The sequence below is a fragment of the Boleophthalmus pectinirostris genome, unplaced genomic scaffold (genome assembly GCF_026225935.1).
Source record: "Boleophthalmus pectinirostris isolate CB_2022bp ecotype Guang Dong unplaced genomic scaffold, ASM2622593v1 HiC_scaffold_16, whole genome shotgun sequence".
Lineage (NCBI taxonomy): Eukaryota > Metazoa > Chordata > Actinopteri > Gobiiformes > Gobiidae > Boleophthalmus > Boleophthalmus pectinirostris.
In genome coordinates, this window is record NW_026571095.1 from 6,672,884 (window position 1) to 6,697,059 (window position 24,176).

Here is a 24,176-nt window from a genome sequence, read left to right on the forward strand (position 1 = left end):
GTCCTGTTTTAGACCTGTTTTAGGTTTTAGTTTTCCTGTTCTGTTTTTAGTTCTGTTTTAGACCTGGTTTAGTTCTGTTTTAGACCAGTTTTTTCTGTTTTAGACCTGGTTTAGTCCTGTTTTAGACCTGGTTTTAGAGTTTTGTTGTTTTAGACCTGTTTAGAGTTTTAGTTCTGTTTTAGTGGTTTAGTTTTAGAGTCCTGTTTTTGACCTGGTTTAGTTTTAGACCCTGTTTTAGACCTGTTTTAGTCCTGTTTTAGACCTGGTTTAGTCCTGTTTTAGACCTGGCTTAGTCCTGTTTTAGACCTGGTTTAGTTTTGTTTTAGACCTGGTTTAGTCCTGTTTTTGACCTGGTTTAGTTCAGTTTTAGACCTGGTTTAGTCCTGTTTTGGACCTGGTTTAGTTCTGTTTTAGACCAGTTTTAGTCCTGTTTTAGACCTGGTTTAGTTCTTTTTTAGACCTGGTTTAGTCCTGTTTTAGATCTGGTTTTGTTCTGTTTTAGACCAGTTTTAGTTCTGTTTTAGACCTGGTTTAGTTCTTTTTTAGACCTGGTTTAGTCCTGTTTTAGACCTGGTTTAGTCCTGTTTTAGACCAGTTTTAGTTCTGTTTTAGACCTGGTTTAGTCCTGTTTTAGACCTGGTTTAGTTTTGTTTTAGACCAGTTTTAGTTCTGTTTTAGACCTGGTTTAGTCCTGTTTTAGACCTGGCTTAGTCCTGTTTTAGACCTGGTTTAGTCCTGTTTTAGACCTGGTTTAGTTTTGTTTTAGACCTGGTTTAGTCCTGTTTTCGACCTGGTTTAGTTCAGTTTTAGACCTGGTTTAGTCCTGTTTTAGACCTGGTTTAGTTCTGTTTTAGACCTGGTTTAATTCTGTTTTAGACCAGTTTTAGTCCTGTTTTAGACCTGGTTTAGTCCTGTTTTGGACCTGGTTTAGTCCTGTTTTAGACCAGTTTTAGTTCTGTTTTAGACCTGGTTTAGTCCTGTTTAGACCTGGTTTAGTTCTGTTTTAGACCTGGTTTAGTTCTGTTTTAGACCAGTTTTAGTTCTGTTTTAGACCTGGTTTAGTCCTGTTTTAGACCAGTTTTAGTTCTGTTTTAGACCTGGTTTAGTCCTGTTTTAGACCAGTTTTAGTTCTGTTTTAGACCAGTTTTAGTTCTGTTTTAAACCTGGTTTAGTCCTGTTTTAGACCAGTTTTAGTTCTGTTTTAGACCTGGTTTAGTCCTGTTTTAGACCTGGTTTAGTTCAGTTTTAGACCTGTTTTAGTTCTGTTTTAGACCTGGTTTAGTTCAGTTTTAGACCTGGTTTAGTTCTGTTTTAGACCTGTTTTAGTTCTGTTTTAGACCTGGTTTTGTTCTGTTTTAGACGAGTTTTAGTTCAGTTTTAGACCTGGTTTAGTTCAGTTTTAGACCTGTTTTAGTTCTGTTTTAGACCTGGTTTTGTTCTGTTTTAGACGAGTTTTAGTTCAGTTTTAGACCAGTTTTAGTTCTGTTTTAGACCTGGTTTAGTCCTGTTTTAGACATGGTTTAGTTTTATTTTAGACCAGTTTTAGTTCTGTTTTAGACCTGGTTTAGTCCTGTTGTAGACCTGGTTTTGTTCTGTTTTAGACCTGGTTTAGGTCTGTTTTAGACCTGGTTTAGTTCTGTTTTAGACCAGTTTTAGTTCTGTTTTAGACCTGTTTTAGACCTGGTTTAGTTTTGTTTTAGACCAGTTTTAGTTCTGTTGTAGACCTGGTTTTGTTCTGTTTTAGACCAGTTTTAGTTCTGTTTTAGACCTGGTTTAGTTCTTTTTTAGACCTGGTTTAGTCCTGTTTTAGATCTGGTTTAATTCTGTTTTAGACCAGTTTTAGTCCTGTTTTAGACCTGGTTTAGTTTTGTTTTTAGACCTGGTTTAGTCCTGTTGTAGACCTGGTTTTGTTCTGTTTTAGACCTGGTTTAGTTCTGTTTTAGACCTGGTTTAGTTCTGTTTTAGACCAGTTTTAGTTCTGTTTTAGACCTGGTTTAGTCCTGTTGTAGACCTGGTTTTGTTCTGTTTTAGACCTGGTTTAGTTCTGTTTTAGACCTGGTTTAGTTCTGTTTTAGACCTGGTTTAGTTCTGTTTTAGACACAGTTTAGTCCCAGAAACAACTTTTAGGAGATCAAACTGACGAAAAAACAAAAAAGGAGAAAAATACAGTAAATTAATCTTTACTTTTTGCCTTTGTCCTGTAGGAGATGGAGATGCGTAATGCGGAGCTGGAGCGTCGTGTTCAGAACTCTGAGCAGAGCCTGAGTAATTCCCTGGACGAGCGCGACCGCATGGACACTGAGCTGCAGAGAGCCATCGAGATCCTGGACATCAAGATCTTTGACCTGAATGACCTGCGCCAGAGCCTCTACAAACTCATCAGTAAATAGGAGTAGTGCGGACTAGGATTTTCTAAAGTATCGAAAATCAGATACTAATCAACTTTAAAACTAGTATCGAAACTAGATACTTATGTGAGCAGGTATCGATACTAAAAAAGTCCCATTCACAGGACACAAATGAACATTTCCTGAATAGCTTTAGAATGATCTGGAGCTGCATCAGAACAAGTATAAGAGCACATAGACTAGTATACACACATGGACACTATGAACCTACCTAGATGACTAGGCCACATGGTAATATAAAAGAAAGATCTATTATTTAATGTTCAAAATCATATTCTATTGTCTAAAGAGGTTTTAATTATCATAGTGGTATCGGAATCAGTATTGAGTATTGAGTCTATTTCTTAGTATTGAAATCGACTTGAGTTTAACAATACCACCACTACTACTACTACACTAATATACATGCAGAGTACTACAGGAGGTCAAAGGCCAGAGGGACTGAGCTGGTCACTGTTTCCTCCCTCACCTCTCACTCAAGGCTAAAGGAAAGTTGGAGTATTTTAAATAACTGTTGTGCATTAAATCTTATGTCGCTTTATCAACATTCAATGCAATAATTAAAGTTCAAGGGAAGTGCTGAACCATGCTTATTGATACTTTGCAGTGACATCGTGCAGGGGGTGTTCTGCAGGATGTCTGTGGCACAATGCTCAGTAGTTAAAACGGTGCACCATTAGCAAAAAACTGCCAAAAGTTTTAAGATTGTCTGAAAACTCAAGAAAAAATACAAAATAGATTTTAAAAGGATATTTTCAGGAGCCTGAGTTTTCATGTTCCAAAAAACATGAGTGTGACTAACTGAAAAATGGTTGGCTAATGCTGGTTAGCTTGTGACTGTAGTATTATTTGAGAGGAACTTCTTTAACAGAACAAATCAGCTCACTTGTTGTAGTTCCAACTAAGGCTACGTTCAGACTGCAGGGTTAATGCTCAATGTGGCTTTTTTTGTGAAATCAGATTTTTTTACAAGGTCATTCGCATTTCCAGTTAAATGTGACTTGTGTGTGATCTCCAGTGTGAACATTAAACGCCCCAAAAGTGTCCCACATGCACACTGGACGACACGACGACGTCACACACAGCGAGCGTGCTCTGTGTTTACGGAAGTCGCCTAAACACGCCAGCACTGAGCACCTGGAGATTGTAAAGCTGCTGTTATACCGGAGCCAGAACATGTCCAGCTTATTTGTTTTAAGGAGGAGATTGAGAAGGAGAAGGACGAGGTTTTGGGCCGTGGCGTTTTGTGTATCAGCAACATCTGAAGAAAAGAACGTGTGGGTGCGGAGTCACAGCCAAGACTGGTGCTTCGCTGCTTCGTGCACGCATTCATACACATTTTTTGGACGACAAAAAGAACATTTGTGCACATTTGTGATGTGATGAACGTGACCTGGCCGTTCAGACTGAAGTCGCATGTCAAAAGATCAGATATGTTTGGGTTTTAGGAGCACATATCATTAAAAGATCAGCTACAGGAGCATAGGGGCAAAAAAATGGATTTGGGTAATTTCAGGCTGCAGTCTGAACATAGCCTAAATCATCTCTTTATAGTCAGATTACGTTAAAATTAATCTTAAATGAAAGTCTACCAAAGCCTCAGACAGAGCAGAGCCCTCAGTTAGCATCACAACCCCAGGGAATGTTGATGACATGAGCTGCCAAGTATCAATTGAGACACTGGTTCTCGTTGTACTGAAGTGTACTTGTTTCCATGGGGACTTCAATGGAGGAAGAACTGCCAATCATTTCCTGGTGCTTTAATATCATCTTTGTATAAAACAGTGTCAGTATAATGGAGAGTAGGAGGCCTTGCAGTTTTGTCCAGTCCACAGTTAAAACCCACCTTCTGCTCATGAATCCCAATTTTTTAGAAATGAAATACAGATTAGCAACTTGCACCAAAATTTAAGGTCCGAATTAATTGTCCATGTCTGCATGTTGTCCAGGAGTTATCAACTGCAGCCTTTAGCATACAAAAACAAACACGTGGGCCTGTTCTAATAACCAATGAGTCTATGGAGCTCAAACAGTCAAATTTCCCATACATTTTCAGATGTCATTGTGTTTCGGTCAAAGGTCTGAGTGCAGTTTAACAGGAGGACTGGTCAGGGAGGGTGAGCAGATGTGTGTCAAAACAGTATGAGGAGAGGAAGGGCAAAAAGTGTCCCTCCTCTGTGTCCTGCAGCATCTCAGCAGCCTCCAGGGGGCGCCAGGTGAACAGGAAAGGCCTCACTCTCACTCCTCTTCAGTGTTTTGCTTTGTTATAAAATTATTCATTCCCTCAAACTATTTCATCTGGAAGCTCTCAGAGTATTTCTTTTGAATGGTCTATGAGAAAAATGAATGGAAATGTACTTTCAGAACCAGAGCGGGACTGTTGAGCTCCACAGTCTTTATATGTTAAAGAAGACTCTACTTTCCAAACATGTCAGCCTAAAAACCACTGAGTTTATACTGGAGCAGAAGGGGGCGTGGTATTAATAACACATAATTGTCAAAGGTTTTTGTAATAATTTATAAAGCCTTATGTTTGCACTTCTAATTTAGCAGCTACAAACTCACTACTAGAACATAGTTTGTATTTAATATTAAGGCATGGATCACTAACCTGAGCTTTTTAATGTGAATTGAGACACCAAAGACCAAATGGTTATGGTATGTTAAGACTTCTGTCATTTCAAAACTGGTACAGCACAGAGACTAGTGCAGTTAAGTTGTTTTATTAGCTTACACTTAACTTTTGGACATTTTCAGGTTTGGTTTACTTACAGTTTGTTGCTTTCAGGAGTTGGCATGTCACCTGGCTGACTCCATTACTGTAGAAAGTTAAAACCATGCTTCAAACCATTCTCCATGGAGATAGATTTTATGCCATACTGTGGAAATATTATAGCCAAAAGAACGACATTTCCATGAAAACAAGCAGGACGAGGCCCCATTCGAGGCCAATTAAGAGTCAGGATTGTGAAGAAGCAAGCCTGCTCAGAGTAAGCTCTCCTGCTTTTCTTTTTTGAGAGTTTTTGAAGGCAATAAGCCCAACAGTATAGAAAAAAATACACTTTTATTTTAGTGTTATTTTAGTCCTTTCTTTGGCTAAAAAAGTGTCATACTGTGGCTTTAAACTGTCTGTAATAAAATACTTGGTTCAGTTGTATTCAGTGCAAACAACATGACATGCCTTGTGTCATATCCACGCTACTTTCAGTGGCTCACAAACTGTAGATCTTCTGTACTGTAATTTTAGCTAATAAATTACTTTGCTGCTTTTGCGACTTTTTCTTAAACATGTAACAATTCTAAAAATGACAATTCAAACAAGGAGGAAGTTAAATTCCATTGGCCCAGCCTCTATGGCTGAGTGAGTAGGTCAGTCTTTATTTGAGCTTCGTTGTTGGCTGAATGTTGTTGGTGTGTTCACATTTGTTCTTGCTGCAGTTCACAGTTTGAGGATGGATTTGAGGATCACACCTGGAAGAAAACAGCCACACTCAGAAACAGGCCAGAACTTGTAATGCCTTGTCCACATGTATAAACATGACTAAACTGCAATATTAACAAACACTGCCAAAATGTGTTAAGGTTTTGTGAACTCTCAGTCCATCTGTGATAGGGCCCCCAGCTGTTTAGTGGACCAATCATAGTGCAGTATTGAGGCTCGTACAAAAGCCAAAGGCCGAGCACCCAAACAAACCACAACATAGCAACGCTGGAGTATGAGTTGAACTACTCAGCTTTTAGTGAAAACACATTTTGTTTGTGAAAATGTGCAAAAAAATGTCAGAAGCCTGTGATGAGTTTAAGTGTTCATAGTCTTGTTTTTAGACGTTTGATTTTCAATACAAAGGCGAAAGTGACTATGCGGGGTAGACTATTGGTATTTGAGAGGAAACCCACTCCTGTAAACTTCAAAAAGAAAGAGGCCACACAGTCCATGTGCTCCCAAAGAGATGAGAAATGTCTTAGACTGAATAGTGAGAACCCTGTGGTGGTGTGAGAGGTGGATCATTTGGTGGATACAGTGTTTGGCGCAAACTTGCAGCAGAACATTTTCTCACAGTTGTTTTTCTGATCCAGCTGCCTCAGAGAAGACTCGGTGATGCCTCCTCTGAGCTGAAGGACCAGGTGCAGTGTGGCCTCTGGAGATGGGACAGGAAACAGTTTACACCCATGGATCATTTAAATAACATTAACACCAAACATGTCCAGTATCTACAGAGGAACAGTAGATGATGACACACCTTTCCAGTTGTTCTAATCTGTAATCTGATGCATCCATCCTCCAGTTGTTTCCAAAGATCAGGTGGTGTTGATTCAGAGGGATGATGCCTTCAAAACAAATTCTTTTCTCAGCTATAAATAGCTGATGCATTCTCTGTTTGGGGCTTTGTTTCTCAGGTTAGATTTTTATGAGTTTTGTTTTAACACAAAATCTTAAATTCCTCTGTTCATTCAGTAAGGTTTTTTTTTTATGCAAGTTGCCCTTCCAATTCTGTTGCAATCTGCCAGACATTGTCTCTGTTTGGCACCAACTGGTTACCCTCCTGTGGTTGGGTGACCGCTTAACCCACTGCACCACTGTTGTACTCTCATGATCATGATGTTGTGTGGTTTTTTACTTTTTTTGTCCTGGATTTTAGCTTTGACATTATTGCTGGTGTCACTGGGCTCCACCTCTAGTGTCAGTGTTTTCACAAAGAGCTGCTCTCTGTGTCTGGAAAAAAACAGATCAGCTGCATTTCTGCATTTATTTATTGCACCAAAATATTCAAATTTAAAATATCACAACATGTGTGAATATAGAATTAAACACTACTGTCTTTTCAGTGCTCAAGTTATATCATTGAAAGATTTGAATTTGATGAATACTACCTTAAAGTAACACTTTAAGTATCACTTTCTGGAGGGGACACATCACCTACATGATTCCACAAAAACAAAGTTAAAACCATACAACAGAACATTCTCCATAGCCAGTCTGTGAAAGATTAGAGCCAAAGGAACAACATTTCCATAGAAACAAGCAGGAAGAGACTCTCCTCTAGGTAGAGTAAGGACACATGCTTTTATATACACAACCAAATGAAAAAAACACTTTTTTGGGGTCAATTTGATGCCTAAAAATGTAACATACTGTGGCTTTAACTAATAAGCAAGAATAAAATATTTTTTAAAAAAAGGTCCAAACCTCATCTGAATGGAGAATGGAGAGTGTAGAGTGGAGTGTGGAATGTGGTCATACCGGTTTATCAAAGTCTGATCCCATCACATCTCAGAGGCTCAGGAGGGCTGGGTCTGGTTAGTACTTGGATGGGAGACCACTGGGAAAATCAGGAGCCACAGGGGGGCACCAGTCATTGTGTCCTTAGGCAAGACACTTCATCCACATTGCCTAGTATGAAAAGTGAGTGTGCGAGTGATGAAGCTTCTGTCTATCTGATTTTTCATACTCCACAACCACACTCACTGTTCAACAAAAATCTGCATTTTTTTCAGAGCTTTACAACTCAGTACTTTTTTTTTTTTCATAATAAATGAGGCTTTGCAACTGGGTAAGTTCAGGACTAATGCACCACACACACCTGTGAATTAGGATCAGGAGATGGCGCCATTGGACAAGGGAACGTGAACATCATTTTCCCTTGTGCAATGGCGCCATCTCCTGGACACAGACTGATGCGTTTTGAGTGCCTTTATAGTAAATATATATATATATATATATATATATATATATATATATATATATAATGACTTATTAGTTAACGCAAAGTTAACGCGGCCCTAACATATATATATATATATATATATATATATATATATATATATATATATATATATACACACACACAAATGTATACAAATGTATATATATATATACACACACAAATGCACTATGCACTATAAAAATATGGCCAGTATTAATGAGGTACTTTCTAAGTTTGACATACTTGATTGTATGACAGCAGACTGGAGATGGAAAGATCAGTGTTCAATGTTCAAAATATTGCCCAAAACATTTTAAAGAAGACATATTGTTCTTGTGTGTGCTTTATAATTCTAAACTATGACATCTGAGGATCATTATGTTATAACTTGGACTTTTAAATTGCAATATTAATCTAAAACAAGACACTTCGAGCTGATTCCTGCCTCTCTGTTTAAGGATAACTCCATATGATCCTGGAAGATTTTTCATTTATACCAAAATGTCTCTGAGACACTGCTGAGCCCTAAGTGCATCACAGATGAGAGATGAGGACTGGGTGAAAACAGGCAGACTGGAGTAATGACATCTGGAATACAAGACAGTAAAGATTACTCAAACAGGCACAAATAAATGAGAAGGAGGCTAAATATCATGGTTAAAAGCTCTAAAAGTCGATTTTACATAATAGATACAAATATACCATCACTCACACACACACCACTTTATACTAGGCAATGTGGGCAAAGTGTCTTGCCTAAAGACACAACGACAGTTTTTGTGACTGGTGCCCCCCACTGTGGCTCCTGATTTTCCCAGGTCTCCCATCCAAGTCTTGACCAGACCAGGTCCTGCTGAGCTCCTGAGCTCTGACAAACCAATATGGCCACACAGTGTGTAATGTTTTTGTAACTAAAGAATAAATCAGCATTAGAGTCGTTATCAGTGAAAGACAGATTTGATTTGAACATGTCCACCTTCATCAAACGACACAGTAAAGTGAAGTTTATAGAATTTTAAAAACACAATTTTATATTCAGTTCTTAATTCAGTGGCGGCTGGTCAATAGAGGGCGCAAGAGCGCCGCACTCCCTAACTTGACCTAGATAAAAGAAAAAGAAGAAAAAAAATTATAAAGTCATTATTTTGTATTAGGCTATATGTTTAATATTTTGTTTAAAATGTAACGTGTATCTGCATAGGCATATTTTTATCACGCTAAATGTGCTCATATCACTTTATTTGTGTTTGGAATTTGAGTGCGGTGAGTTTTGAGAAAATGTGACGTCATGACGTTGCTTCTGCCCATGACTTTACATTAGCGGTAAAATCCATGTTTGGGGCGCAGGGAGCGACATGAAATCAACTGATTGTTCTGAATAAACATGAACACACATCTTGTCCTGTTGTGGTTCAGCTGCTCTGTCACTCAGCCCCGACTCTGCACTGACACATGTTACTGCTATTCAATTCAATTCAATCATTATTAAGAACACATTATATCTGGTTCATAGTATTAAAAAGACAATAGTAAGAATAAAAAGATAAATACAGTGCATGTTATAATGTACAGACAAGAGCGCCAGTGTCTCCATAGCTCAGAGGTGAATCTGACAGAGCTCCTCTCAGACACACTAGAGGGCAAATGATTTGATGACTCAGATTCATTGCTCTACACATAAATGAATAAATACAACGCCTGATTGTGACAGCACAGGGTCTCACATCACAATTTATAATTATTTCACTGGCGCTACAAAACCTTGGCACTTTCAGTAATATTCTCAAAGAGTCGTTATTGTACTGTCAAACCGCAAACTCTTTTTGCGCCAAAGATGCGCAGTGTACAAGGGTGACAGGCGCTAATGATGACAACAACAGAACTGTGTGTTGTACAGTTATGGCGAGTTCATACAAGTGCATCTGAGAAATAGTTTTAGGGAGTAAGAACATGAAAAGAAGCATTAAACTGGAATGAGCTGTGGTGAGATACTACGGCTTTTATTCTGATTCACACACTGGCTAATAGCGGCTAGCTGTTAGCTTAAACCTCCACAAAGTAAAGCGCGAGGACAGACCCGCCGCTGGGACCAGGACCCACGCGCCGCCGGAGCCTGTCGCAGCCAGGACCCACTTACTGCCGGGGCCCGGGCTGTTGTTCGCTGCTCTGTCCGGACTGTGTGGGCTCTGTTGTTCACTGGGCGTAGCGCACAGAGGACATAAGTCCACCTGGTGTCCTAGTGTTAATATGGACTGGTGTAACTGTCAGATTTAAATGGGAAGTGAGATTAAGACAATTTTACAATCAGCTCGTGCACTCGGCTCTTGGACCTCTTGTCACGGACCTGACTGGACCAGGATTTGGACCAGTTTCATCTCTTCATATTGGACAATACACTTTTGGAGACAGAACCAATGGGACAGTGGATAGAGGAAACACTCTGCTTCAGTCTCTGGAGAAGGTAAGAGGTTTATTTTCATTAATTTGGGGCAAATCTGAAGATGGAGCCTCACGGGTAAAAAGTGTTATAGTGTTATAGTTAAATAGTGTTATAGTTAAATAGTGTTATAGTGTAATAGTTAAATAGTGTTATAGTTAAATAGTGTTATAGTTAAATGGTGTTATAGTTAAATAGTGTTATAGTGTTATAGTTAAATAGTGTTATAGTTATAGTTATAGTGTTATAGTGTTAGTGTTTATAGTTATAGTGTTATAGTGTTATAGTTAAATAGTGTTATAGTGTTATAGTTAAATAGTGCCTAAATGAGCTGGTGGCTGCGTTGGAGCTGCTGTTGTTCTGCGGTGCGCTGTAGGAGTGGCGCTGATGTCGTGTGTTCATGTTGTGACCATACCTCTTATTGTAGTTTTGCTGACGTTGTTGGGGATGGGTGTGAGCGGTGTGTTACCTTGTGTTACCTTGTGTTGTGTTACCTTGTGTTGTGTTACCTTGTGTTGTGTTATCTTGTGTTGTTGGGGCTGGCAGTGAGCGGTGGATCAGGTTGTGCTGCTGCGTAAACTTGGGTAAACTTGCGTAAAACTGCGCTTGGCTGTGCGTTGTGCTCTGATAGTTCAGCCAATAGTGACCAAAATGACTGTCTTTTTCTGTTTCATTATAATACTATATAGCCTATATAATATATATATATTATATATATATATTTATAATTTTGGCCTTGGCGCCCCCCCAAAAAATTATACCACCAGCCGCCACTGGTTCTTATAAATGATTTGAACGTTTACATTTGTAAATGTTCATAACATTTGTTAATTTGTTTTATGAATTATTTTATGGAGGGTCTGTATTCTTTGAAAAATACCAGAATTAGTATAATGTTCTGGCTTGTCATATTCATCTACAAAATCTGAAGTCATGTCCAGATGTTTCCCTCGACTTCTGTGTCTTTAAAAATCTACGGACTGTTCTAAAGGCAACACCGCCCTCTGCTGGTAAGACTGGAGAAACACACGCTCTTTCATTCACAAATCTCAACCATGACATTTTTTTTTTGGAGTTGCATTTATTTATAACAACAGGTTCAGAATGGTTCATATACAAGATGATGTAATAATAATATGAAAATAGCATGTGTCATGTGTCTAAGAGGCCATGATGTATTTGACAAAGGCCTCGTAGTTAATGCAGCCGTTTGCATCCTCCTGGTTTTGCATGAGCTGCTCCACCTCGTCCTCTCTCATCTTCTCCCCTGCACAAAAACAGAAATTATTACAAAATAATGATAATAATGTAGCTTTTGTCTATTGTCATAAACATTAAAGTGCTTTTCTTTATTAAAAATAAATTAGCATAAATTCTCAATTTAATATAATGTTTGTTTTTATGGCCACAAAAACAGTGAAGTGAAAGTGCAGCCTTCTGGTGTTTGCTCATTGTTCCTGTAGTTTGGAGTTTGTTTCTGGTGAGCAAGAAGTGGGGAGGTACAGTGTGTGTTTAATACTTGTAGAAAAAGACTAAAGGCCATTTAGAAATCATCATATTGACAGTTTACAAGAGCATTTATTGACAGAATGCATCTGTCTAAACTTAAAGGTAACTTTTCTAGTGGACACACATACTTTTCTCCACTGAGATGTCATTGATTTGTGTTTATCTTCATGGAGACCAAACCAGAGCAAGTTACAGGTCAGATCTGTGGTGAGGCGACCCTGCTCACAGTTAGAATGCCTGTTTTTCTCTGTATTTTTGAGCTCTAAAAGCTCCTGTAATTGAATCAATGTAAAGTAGAGCTGTTTAATGTCATACTATGGAACACTGCAGACAGAGCAATGACATGTCCATGAATCAAAAAGTTATGTAGTGAACCTTTAAAGGAACAGTAATGTAAGATTTTGATTTTGATCTTGTCTGATTTCAGAAGCTGAGCCTCATTAGTATTTGTGTGGGAGACTGCTGGGAAAATCAGGTGCCACAGTGGAGCAGCAGTGGCAAAAACTGTTGTGCTCTTAGGCAAGACATTCACCGACATTGCCTAATATGAATGTGTTGTTTTTTTTTGTGTCCTGACCTTGAAGCAAACTGCACTGAAACCCAAACTTGAGTTAATTTTAACCTAATTAAATGCTCCATGAAAAGCCCCATCACTCCTTTCTAAATGTTTCTGTGGAGTGGTGAGTGGAAAGCCGTACCCAGAGTGGCGAGCACGTGCCGTAGCTCCGCCCCCATGACGGTGCCGTTGCCCTCCTTGTCGAAGACCCTGAGCCCCTCCACAAAGTCCTCATAGGTGCCGCGGTCTTTGGCCTTGCAGATGTGCTGGTGCATGGGCAGGAACTGATCAAAGTCCAGCATCTTACTCTGCATGTCTGAAAGCGAAATACATGTCAGAGGATTCTGCTCGTGAAGGATTCTGATATCTGCTAGAAAGACATATTTGGTTTTGTGTTTACAGAAGTGAAGCTATTTACTATCATGAAGTGAGTAGCAGAACATTTGTTGTATTTGAAAGTATTGGCTCTGTAAATATTATAATCGTTGGACTTGGTTTTATAATACTTTTGAGGAGAACTTGCTGCTTGTTTCCATGGAGATGCTGTTCCTTTGCCTTTCTCCATGAAGAATGTTCCGAAGTGCAGCTTTAAAATTCAGGCAGGTGACTTTTTAGGCCATGTTTAATTGTTCAATAAAATTCTTTCTTTTAAAATAGAAAAATGACGGCAGAGGCACTCTGATTTGCGGTGAATTTATTAAAAATCACGCCAACGCGTTTCGACTACTTGGTCTTCGACTTTTAATAAATTCACTGCAAATCAGAGTGCCTCTGCCATCATTTTTCTATTTTATGAGAATCTAGCCCTCTGGTTTGATGAGCACCTGTTTTGCGTAAGTTTTTTTGATCCAGTGTAGCACTCCAATTTTGTTATTTCAAGATGATTTCTTTCTTTATTTTTTTGTAAATTTTGGTCAAACAATAATAATGTTGTAATAATGTGCTGTTGTTATGAGTGCATTTAGTTTGGACCTTCGGGCTTGGGCTTTCCCAGCACGTGCATGATCTCTGCGTTGGTGGGGTTCTGTCCCAGAGCTCGGATCAGGTCTCCACACTGCTCATACGTGATCTTCATCTCACTGGTGGGCGTCCGGTCGAACAGCTGGAAGGCGTCTTTAAAGTCTGCCACACAAACAGCAGTGCTCACAGTGGGACACTTTCATTATCATGTTCTAATTAAAGATGCTCTATTCAATGAGCTGACTAATCTACTCAAATTAAAAATAGCTTCAATATATTAGTGGGGGTTTGCCACATACTTACTCCTCTATTTTACTGCATTGACTGGAAGGTTTCTGTATATAGCATTAATATCTGTCTATATATTCTGCAGGATTTCAATTGCAAAACTTAACTGAATTAAATTGATTAATTAGATGATTCACTTACCTTCTATCTGATCTGCTGTGAACTCCAACTGAAAGAAGACACAAGCAAAACAAAGTGAATATTAATATTTTAAACAGGGACATGTACTGATTTGTTTTCCTGAATTTTGTCACCAAGCAGCAATCACTGAAGTAGTTTTGAATGGCTAAGTTTTACAAAGTAAAACAAAAAGCAGTTGTTTGTATCAGAAACACTGAACTGTAAACACATCACCTGTGCGATGTCACCAAGGACCAGACCAGGGCTGGGCACTTCTTTTTTCCATAGGGCCACACGAGAAACAGAAAATATTGTGGAGGCCAAAATGCTTAACTTAATTCTGCATAATATGAATTGTTTCTTTATAAAAAGCAGTAAATAACATTGTTTTGAAGAGCTGCTCAGACTGGGAACAGTTTATGTTCTGACTCAGCCATGAAAAAGTGAAGGTGCCCAACTAAAATGTCATTAAAAAACCACCTCTAAAATAAAAGCAGCTTTAGTCCATGCATGAGGTCAAATGATAAAATAGGTTTATTTTATAATTTCTAATGAGCTTAAAGGGGCCCGTCAGCGTCAACCAAAGGGCCGTATGTGGCCCGGGAGCCATACAATGCCCAGAGGTAACCAGAGCTACCATGTTCCATAGAGGAAGTGTTCATGGGGACCTTTAAGGCCCCACTGACTTTACACTGAAAAACTGTTGCTTGTCTCTCTGTAACTGCTGCAGTGAGCCTTTGGTCTTCAGATGTTCATATTAACCAGCTCTAATGATCCTGGTGTTTTATTTCACTAATTTGTCCATAAATAAATTCCATTTCCAAATTGTGAGCTTCATTTGACTTTAGGAGTTGAACGCTGTGGGTGACATCTTACTCCCTTAGGCCTCTTCTTGATCCAGTCTGTGGGTCGACTTTAAAGCTGCTGTGGCCCTGGTTCACTCTCCTAGGTCTGTCATTCCACAGTAGTTACACAGAGAATGTTTCCACACCACATCAGATGATCAGACCCTCTCTCCTCGGCGCTGCCCTCTCCCCCTGCGTGTCTGGGGTGTCCTGGCTCTGTATCAGGTTACTCAGAGGTTTCACGCACTTCTTTATGAGCGTCCTTGGCTTTGATGGATTGTGTTGGTGATAGGATCTGTCAGCTGCTGTTGAGCCGCACAAAGGATCTCACTAAAAACATCCACACCTTTTAAAACAATTGTAAAACTCCTCCACTCCCTAGAAACATTGTTCAGTGCATTATGTAACTTTTCTAATAGACGGTCCACTGCTAGCTGGTCTCCATGGAGATGTTTTTGCTGATTTATCTTCAAGAACACATTTATTTTGTGCCTCATGCTTTGACATTGAACCAGTGTCCTCAAATAATGAAATGACTTCAAAAAGAAAGTTCAGGAAGGGGACTGAAGGACAAAAAAGAAATAAATAAAACAATTGTAGTGAGAAAACAAGAGCAGGATAAAGGTGAGCGAGCTCTTGGTTATTTATTTTGTTATTATTTCTAACAATATCATTTAAGATCAACAACAGCAGGAAGATCGGCCCTCAAACTATCCACAACCTAAATGTTGCTTGGAGCCGCCAAATACCTAGACCTGACTCAGAGTTTGATGGAGGCTGAACAAAAAGAGGAGAGGCTGGAGGAAAGTGTCTGTTTGTGAATATGGGGCTGCATGAATGAAAAGCAGAGAATTGAGATTTGACCTGCTGATTTGACCAAAATAGCAGAATGAAGCTGACCCCCCATCAAACACAAACCTAAACAAAAATTGTCTGTCATTTGTGCTCTGTTCATGCTGCAAAAAAGTTTTGTTTGTGCAGCTTTAGTTTTGGAGATAGTAAAAAAAAATGTATTGGTCAAATTGGGGTCAGCAGCTCCCAGGAAGCTTCAAAATGCTCTAAAACAGCCCAAGATGGGGTCAATCGTTTGTGCTTCGTTTGTGCTGCAAAAAGTTTGGTTTGTGTGATTCTGGCTCTTTTATTTTCACTTGATGACGTCGTCCAGCCCCTCAAAATGTGAAACAGCTTCAAAACAGCAAAACATTAAACCAAATGTTTGTATTTTGTTTGTGCTGTGACAATTTTTAGTTGTGCGAGTAGATTTTTAAAATGATTAAATATTATTTTTGTGGAAATGATATGACGTCATTTCCACTCAGCTGACGGCAGCAGCTTTAACAAAACTAATGAAGATAAATGATCTAAGGCTGTGGAAAAGTCTGTATCAGTCTTTAGTAACATGTGTTGGATTCATATTTTATATAATAACTAGGGTTGGGCAAAAATGTAAAAAAATAATCATGATTAATCGCATGAGTTCGAGCGATTAATCATGATTAATCGCATGTTATACGCAAAACCAATTAATGAATTAAAAAGTAGAGTATAGCGCTATTTTATTGGAAATGTAAATGAAAGAGCCAAACATTTGTTGTGCAAACAGCATTTCTTTCAGAGGGGAACCTCAGAGCCTTCAAGGTATTCTGAAGGCTCAAAAAAAATATTGAATGGACGTTTGTACTACTAAGATATTTATTGAATATTTTTTATGCTGTGAGTAATGAACACTACACTAATAATAATTTCCAGATCAGTGTTATAAACTTGGACTGATATTTCTTAGGAAACAAAGGGTTAATGTAATGGAATGGAAATGGACCAATCACATTTTTTCTTCCAATGGTATCTGGGTAAATCAGTTACTCCAGCACTGAGCTAAAGAAATAAGCTCAGCTCAGAGCCGGAGCCCGCGGCTGAGCCCGCGACCGGAGCCCGCGACGGGAGCCGGAGCCCGCGACGGGAGCCGGAGCCCGCGACGGGAGCCGGAGCCCGCGACGGGAGCCGGAGCCTGCGGCCGAACTCGCGGCCGGGCCCGCGGCTCGCGGAGGGTCGGGCACGTTGCATCTCACGTGGTCAGAAAAAAGTGAAAAAAGTGTAAAGAAAAGACGTCAAACTTAAAGAAATACTCGCGGTGGACTTTTTCAAAATAAAAGCCATGTGAGAAACAGACTTTTACAATAAAATAAATAAATAAATAATAAAAACTGCGTTAACGGCGTTAAAATAATTGTCGGCGTTAATGACTTAATTAGTTAACGCAAAGTTAACGCGTTAACGTGCCCGGCCCTAATAATAACACAACTTCACACGATTCGATTCACTGTATCATTCAGCCCGTCTTCTCAACCTTTTTCTCATAGCAGCCCCTGTTTAACCAGTGGATATGTGGGCGACCCAGACACCCTTCACCTGTCTAAGGAATAATAAAACTCTTTTATAGTTAATAAAGATGTTATAGAACAGTAATCATTATAAAATACTTAAGAAGAGACAGAAAGGTCACCTGGATGAAGTGAACATAATATATCAGTCTTACACGCACTTTCCACACGCTCAAAGTCACTCCACACTTTTGAGTTTTATTCACTCCAAACTCACGCTGCTATAAGCAACTACTCATCAACACAGCCTGGGGATTTGATGCTTACTGAAGGGACTGCTCTGTCTGAAGCTCTGTTACTCAAGTGAGACTTTAATCAGAGCTTTGTTTTAAAACAATCTGACCACAAAAGAATGAAAAATTTACACATCAGTTTCTTGAAACGGGTGCACTGGAGGAGCAGCCCAAGAACACAGAGAAATCCCACACACCGTCTTACCTGTAAAAGACTTATTAGGACAAACAATGTTTCAGCACTCTGCCTTCATCAAGCAAACAGAGTGAGAGTTCAGGTGGCCGTCTTAAATAGGGTGTGGCAAGCACCCAAGGGTGACAGTTTGTAAAGGAACAGTGCACCCAAAACCACATCATTCAAAATACAAAGGACATATACAGTCATATAAATAATAATAATAATAATAATAATAATAATAATAACAGTGTTGTGGGGGTAACAGTGATTACAGGGTATTTGATTCCACTTGTCATTACTCTTATTGAGCTAATGCATTTTGGGGGAATAGCGCCCTCTTGTGATGACCGGTAGTGATAAGCGCCCCTGGCGCCAAGAGCATGTTGCCAGTTCACGAGAGATGTGCACGAGGTGGGTCAATGATTTGAGCTCTGTCGGTAAAAATTGTGTATTTCTGTTTAATTATTCATTCTATGATCACATCCTAATTGTACATCGTATTTATGTCATTTGGAACATTTATGAGCTAATATTTTGTGTTTGAGTTATTACAGTAATGCACTGTTGCACATGTCATGACAGAAACTATCTTCTAGATGCTCATGTGACTTGGTCTCCTTGTAGAGCTGCTCTTCGCGTTGAGCCGTAGTTCTGACCAGTGCATAATTTGTTTGAAGCAGATCAAAACCACAAAGTGTCCGGCCATTTGTTCACAACACATCACAGATAAACTACACAACAGTCACAGACGAACACAGACACAGGGTTATTCCTGTTACTGCGCTGAGCTTTTGCACGGCCAAGTCCAGCGCGGTCACATGTGCTTTCTGTCTCCATGGTAACTGCTGATCATTCCACCATAAAGAAACACGTAGAACACCCCCAGCGCAATGTCACTGCTAAGGAACAACTGTAGCCACAGCTGTCCTGGGGTAGAATGATGAAAACGAGGCAGGCAATCTGCACCGTCGGCTCCTCTGACTGCCACAAATACACCACACTGATACGAGGCAATGTGGCTGAAGTGTCTTGCTGAAGGACACAGCAACAGTTTGCACTAGAGCCAAAGCTGCTGCACTGTAGCACCTGTTATTCCCAGCGCTCTCCCCTCCAAGTACGAACCGAGCCAAACCCTGCTTAGCTTCTGAGATCAGAAGAAATGTGGTAGGGTGGTATGGCCAAATGTCTTGCCCAAGGACACACCAAAGTAAGCACTGGTCTGCTCTGGCATCCAACCACCACCCTTATACTTTTACTACCAGCTGAGCCAACCTTCAACTGAGAGAAGGCCAAGGGTTTGCAGAACTGTCGACAAAAGAAAAGGGTGGCTATACTTCGAAGAATTTAGAACTAAAATATTTAACAGATGTTTTTTTTTTTTCTTTGCTTCATCATTTGGTAGCTCTTACTTCGTATATTTGATGACTTCAGAACCTATCAGTGGTGAAGGAAGTACTCAGTTTTATTACTTAAGGAAAAGTATAGACATAGGAGCAAAAAATACTATTTTGATAAGATGATTTTGAAGAAATGAATCTGTTTTGAACATTTGAACAGGTCACAGGCTAAATATACTGTGTATACTTTAACATAGTCAAAAGTGTATGTATGTGTATATATATATATACATATATATATATATATATATATATATATATATATATATATATATATATATATTTCATTTAGGCCCATTGACAATACTTAGTCATTCTCTCGTTATTGTATTTTTAATTTATGAGCTCTAAAAATATCACCCAGACTTGTGGTGAGGAGGCCTGATCCGCCCCAGACCCTGGACTATATTTACAGTGCAGACTCTGGCAGGGCGTCACACGGCTCCTGTATAATGTGGGGATAGTTTCAAATCCTCACCCACCGACCAGCTTTGTCCAAATATTATCCCAGCACTTATCTAAGCACGTTTGAAAATGGCCGGCGATAGCTCGTAATTACCCATATTTTCCTTCCTTCTGCTCTTCTCCCTGCTCGAAACCACAAGAGGAGAGCTTTGGGTGGTCTACTCTTCACAAACCCAACTCAAATCGTATTGTGTGGGCCTATTCAGCAGATGGTTTTGTGATACAGACATGTCTAATACTACAAAATGTGTGTTTTTCCCTAAAGGTGCATTGTGTAACTTTCCTGTCTGTTTGTTCTGTTCAATGTCTGTTTTTCAAGGTGTTTTAGAGCAATAAAAACACCTGTAATTGAAAAAATATAAGGTAGAGCTGTTTAATGTCACACTGCGGGACATTCTAGGCAGCGCAATGACGTATCCATAGAAACAAGCAGGTGACCGGCACACAATCACAGAGACATGTATGGAGTAAGAAAGCTTTCAGAAATATTTGTGCGCATAGAACAGAAATCCGTGCGTAATTGGGAAATCTGTGCATATGGATAAAATACACACTATATATTTTATGTACGACTGGACTCATTCGAGAGTTTACAAATATTTATTTTATGCGCAGCTACAGCCAAATATGCACATATTTCCCAAATACACACGGATTTCTATTCTATGCACACAAATATTTCTGAAAGCTTTCTTACTCCAGAGACATAGACTTTAGGTGCGTCCAAAAGCCTCAGTACAATGTTGTGGGTGCAAGACCAACTCTGACCACACGGGGGCTCTGATGCTCTTTCACTGCAAACAGCCATGTCCATTAAAAGCAGCAATATACAGTAAATCTAATGGAAATGTTCTCTTATACATTTCTTACTACATGATTTTTTGATTTACCATATATTACTCTGTGCTTATTAATGCAAATATTACAAGTTTCATTTGTATTTCAATACATTTTTTATACAGCTGCATTGATATTTATTTATTTTACCAATACTTAAAGTAAATGTAACTTTAACTGTACTTGTTTTTCTGGCTTGTCATAAGTTTACAGTAATAATATGTATCCTATTTATATTAGACGTTCATAGAATTCAATTTATCGAGTCAGTTTTAAGAGAGTTTTAAGAACAGTTTTGAGTGTAAATATCCAAAAGTGATTCCTTCCTTGTTTCCTTTTAATTTTTTAGTTTGAAATAACCAGTACGATTCAAGACATTTGGTGGTAATTTGAAAGATTATTATTTTTTTAAACTTATTTTTCTATTACTCCAATAAACAGCCTCAGTAACAACACTTCTCTTATAAGACACTATATGGATTCCACAGTATGAATGAATGAATACACAAATGTGATCAGAAAAAAGAAGAACACAATAAGGTCACACTATACAATGTGTATGTACCCTATGTGTGTAGATATATACAGCTCATTTGTTTTGATTTGGTTGCCATGTCAACACCTGCCCCAGTTATGTGCTCACGTCTCAAACATCCTATAGCTCCTTGTAGCATCCTCCCTCCCCCTTCCTACTTCCTCACCCCATCCTCCTCGCCCTTCTTACCGTCACCGTGGCGGGGTCAAACACGGGGGTCTTGGGTCTCTCTGGCTCCACTGGTTTGGGGGCCGGTGGCGGGGCTGCTTTGGGCTCTTCCTTCTTCTTGGGGGCCATCTTGGTGCTGTACCAACGCAGATACTGGCACTAGCGTTTAAAAGCGGAGTCCATTTATGCTTTATCCCAACTTACCCCCCCTCACACACACACGCACGCACGCACGCACACACACACACACACACACACTCACCATCTCCACAGACAATCACATACCCACCGTGCTGCCAACAATAGAGCCAGCGCTATAAAAGGCCATGTCTTTTGTGCTTCTATTTAAGACAAAGGCTGTTGTTGTTGCCCGCTGACAATCGCTACATGAGACGTCAAAGTCTCCGAGCTCTCAGATGCTAAACATGAGCTGCATAACAGAGGGAGAGACGGGACGAGTGAGATCAGGTCAGTGCAGCAACCGAGGGGAACATGGAAAAACTACAGCTGAGCAGAGTTAAGAAAGCATCAGGAACTAATGAAACTTTATTAAGAATGATTTAGGCACAGTAATTACTATACCTTTACCTTAACTCCTAACCATGATCTCTTCATTAAAGATGCACTATGTAACTTTTCTGTTGCGGGTCTGTCACCATCTTGGATATGGAAATGCCATTCTATGCTTCAAATGTTCCACAGTGTGACATTAAACAGATCTACCATGCATTTATTGGATTACAGGTGGTGAGTGGTGTCGCCTCTCCACAGATCTGACCAGTAACTTGGCCTGGTTTGGTCTCCATGATGATTGTTTAATGCCATACTGTGAAACATTTCAGACAAAGCAATGACATCTTCATGGAGAAAAGCGTTTGATGAACCCTCCACCACAAAACTTACACAGTACACCTTTAATAAATACTAAACCAATAACTTCAACTTTTTTCATTCTTAAAAAAATAAAAAATAAAATCTAAATTAAAGGAATTGTATGTAGGCAGCACTCTTACTGTTTTAAAAAAGGTCTCACAACTGAATCTGAGTAACCAGTGCCTTGATGTGCAGAAAGAGACACATGCTCAGTGTTGGCACAGGTCGTCCAGGCTGCAGAGGCTGCACTAGCACTGACACACATCTAGCTGCAGGTGCTGGGGTTTAGGTAGTGACCAGTCAGATCAGAGAAAGACATTTTAGGTTAAACCAACACGAGAGACTTGAGAATCTCTTTCTGATTGGATAATTATATTGAGAAACAAAACAAAACAGCAGTTTCTTGAGAGGAAGAAGTGATGAAACTCATCTGTCCATACATCTGTTGGTAAATCAATGTTTTAATCATACCGTATTCTATTTTTTATGAAGGCAGGACTAGTTTGCATATTCTCCTTGTGTCACTGCCGGGCTCTCCAGTTTTTCCTTTGAACCTCACACATTTCAAACATGCACAATACATGAACTTTATTCATTAAACTCTCAGCACACACACCCATCACTCACTTCTGTCACTCCTTCCATTCAGGTTGAACATTAGCATAAGTGATTGAGTTTGTTATAGAGGTTTAGTGGTGACAGTTGAAAAAGTCAAAGTACAAAAGCTGTTAAAATGTGACTGGCAGATGTTAATGGGCCTTAATCAAATGCTTTTAAAGAGCTACAGGAGGTAACGAGTCGCTAAACGCTAATCACTGTTGGCATATTATAAAGTTCTCTCTTAATCACACTCATCAATATAGGCTGCTTTACTTTTCATTAGAATTACTTGGTGGCACATGTGCTGAGCTTCTAAACTGCCCTGAGGCTGATGGCCACAGTGGTGGGGAGCGATTTGTGCCATGGGCCTATTTTGGTAACCTCGCTCATGCAGCAGTCTGAACTGAGATTTACACATTTATCAATCTGGAACAGCTCTCGAGGAAAGCAGTCGAGGAAAGGTGGAGCATCATGATTATTTGAATCTGACTGATGGAATCATCACAGCAGCAGAACAAGACAAAGAATCAAACTTTAGTTACATCCAGTCCAAAGAAAAGCACAGACATTTCCCTGTCCATAAATGCACAAAGTGATTGATTAAATGAATGTTTATTGGGACATGATGCACAGAACATGCAGAAAAATGTAAATACATAGATATAACACAAAAAGTAAATACTTCTTTTCTATAATAATAAACAAAAATAAATGTCACACAGATTTTACTCTGAAAAATAAGTGGGAGGAAATAAATACTTATTTAACTCCACCCCTTTTTTCTACTGTTCCAAATGAACAAAGAACATACACACTTCTCATTTCCTGTACAATATGAGCTATAACTGCACAGTACCTGTATTTCATTACAAAGTGTTTTCCTTCTGCACATAAAAACAAGCTGTTGCGTCTCCGTGTTTGTTTTGGTTTGTTTGGGAGCTTTACCTTTGGCGTCCACACAAACCTGAGTGCTGCTTTGTGATTGGCTCATCCGCCATTGGGCAAATTTGAAGCTTACAGCTGAAGCATTTCAAGGTGGATTTTCGTGCATTTGTGAACTCACAAATATCATCAGAATTCATGATGATGTGCAAGGTTAAAGACACCCACTTCCTTACACACTAACACTAAAGCCAGAGTTAACCCAAACCCCAGGAGCATCAGGACAGTGTTCTTTACATGATCTAGGACTGAAACGCCAACATGTGGGCACGATCTGACTGCTCTATCAGTGTTGTTTATGTTGGGATCAGGATTTGAACTACCAACCTCCAGATCAAAGGATGAGTTATGAAACTGCACTACTGTGGCCCAGGATACTCGCCTAAACCAAGGCTCTGGTATTATAAGAAAAACGTGATACTATGAATAGCCCAGGTCACAGAGTAAACAGAAGCGTCCAGACTTCTGTCATAAACCTCATGTCATTGTGTGAGGAAACATCCATAGAAACTTAAGAATGCAGAATCCCCTTACAAACAGTGTCTGTTATCAGCAGCTGTGTTCTGTGTCGAGTCTCACTGAAGTTCAAGATTTAAGACTTCAAAAACTGCTTTTGTTCTCAGCTTTCCATAAAGAACAATAGAGAAACGAACGCTATGAGAACCTGTATATTTCAACATCATTACAACATCATTTTAAAAAGAGTCAACAGTTACATGGAGATGAGCAGGTGATGCCA

At 39.4% G+C, this 24,176-nt stretch overlaps 3 protein-coding genes across 3 annotated transcripts in view; 1 reads left to right on the forward strand and 2 right to left on the reverse strand.

Annotated features, from left to right (window-relative positions):
• Positions 1–2,953, forward strand: part of LOC110174786 (homer protein homolog 3) — a 29,999-nt gene extending 27,046 nt beyond the window's left edge. Inside the window, exon 8 of the mRNA XM_055151889.1 lies at positions 2,205–2,953. Coding sequence (XP_055007864.1) covers positions 2,205–2,390 — 186 coding nt within the window. The 3' untranslated portion in view covers positions 2,391–2,953. The remainder of the gene's footprint in view (positions 1–2,204) is intronic.
• Positions 2,954–5,785: 2,832 nt separating this feature from the next.
• On the reverse strand, positions 5,786–7,674 carry LOC110158387 (ubiquitin-60S ribosomal protein L40-like). The gene is made up of 5 exons (XM_020922850.1): positions 7,651–7,674; positions 7,597–7,601; positions 7,028–7,122; positions 6,445–6,547; positions 5,786–5,879 (listed from the first exon to the last, which is right to left on the reverse strand). Exons 1-5 carry the CDS (start codon positions 7,672–7,674, stop codon positions 5,786–5,788), a joined length of 321 nt encoding a protein of 106 aa, XP_020778509.1.
• A 3,937-nt stretch (positions 7,675–11,611) lies between these two features.
• Positions 11,612–21,197, reverse strand: myl13 (myosin, light chain 13). The gene is made up of 5 exons (XM_020922804.2): positions 21,044–21,197; positions 14,005–14,032; positions 13,588–13,737; positions 12,758–12,931; positions 11,612–11,817 (listed from the first exon to the last, which is right to left on the reverse strand). The coding sequence occupies exons 1-5, from the start codon at positions 21,149–21,151 to the stop codon at positions 11,711–11,713; spliced, it is 567 nt and encodes a 188-aa protein (XP_020778463.1). The 5' UTR covers positions 21,152–21,197; the 3' UTR covers positions 11,612–11,710.
• Between the last annotated feature and the right edge of the window lie 2,979 nt (positions 21,198–24,176).

What these genes read in the sequence shown, in the direction of transcription:
- LOC110158387 (XM_020922850.1), bottom strand. Translation starts at nt 7,674, where the DNA reads ATGGGATCAGACTTTGATAAACCG. An exon ending in TAAAATCCAGGACAAAAAAA is followed by an intron (nt 6,548 to 7,027) that starts GTAAAAAACCAC and finishes TCCCATCTCCAG; the next exon opens with AGGCCACACTGCACCTGGTC. An exon ending in GAGAAAATGTTCTGCTGCAA is followed by an intron (nt 5,880 to 6,444) that starts GTTTGCGCCAAA and finishes GTTTTCTTCCAG; the next exon opens with GTGTGATCCTCAAATCCATC.
- myl13 (XM_020922804.2), bottom strand. Translation starts at nt 21,151, where the DNA reads ATGGCCCCCAAGAAGAAGGAAGAGCCCAAAGCAGCCCCGCCACCGGCC. An exon ending in CACAGCAGATCAGATAGAAG is followed by an intron (nt 13,738 to 14,004) that starts GTAAGTGAATCA and finishes TTTGTGTGGCAG; the next exon opens with ACTTTAAAGACGCCTTCCAG. An exon ending in GGGAAAGCCCAAGCCCGAAG is followed by an intron (nt 12,932 to 13,587) that starts GTCCAAACTAAA and finishes TTTCGCTTTCAG; the next exon opens with ACATGCAGAGTAAGATGCTG.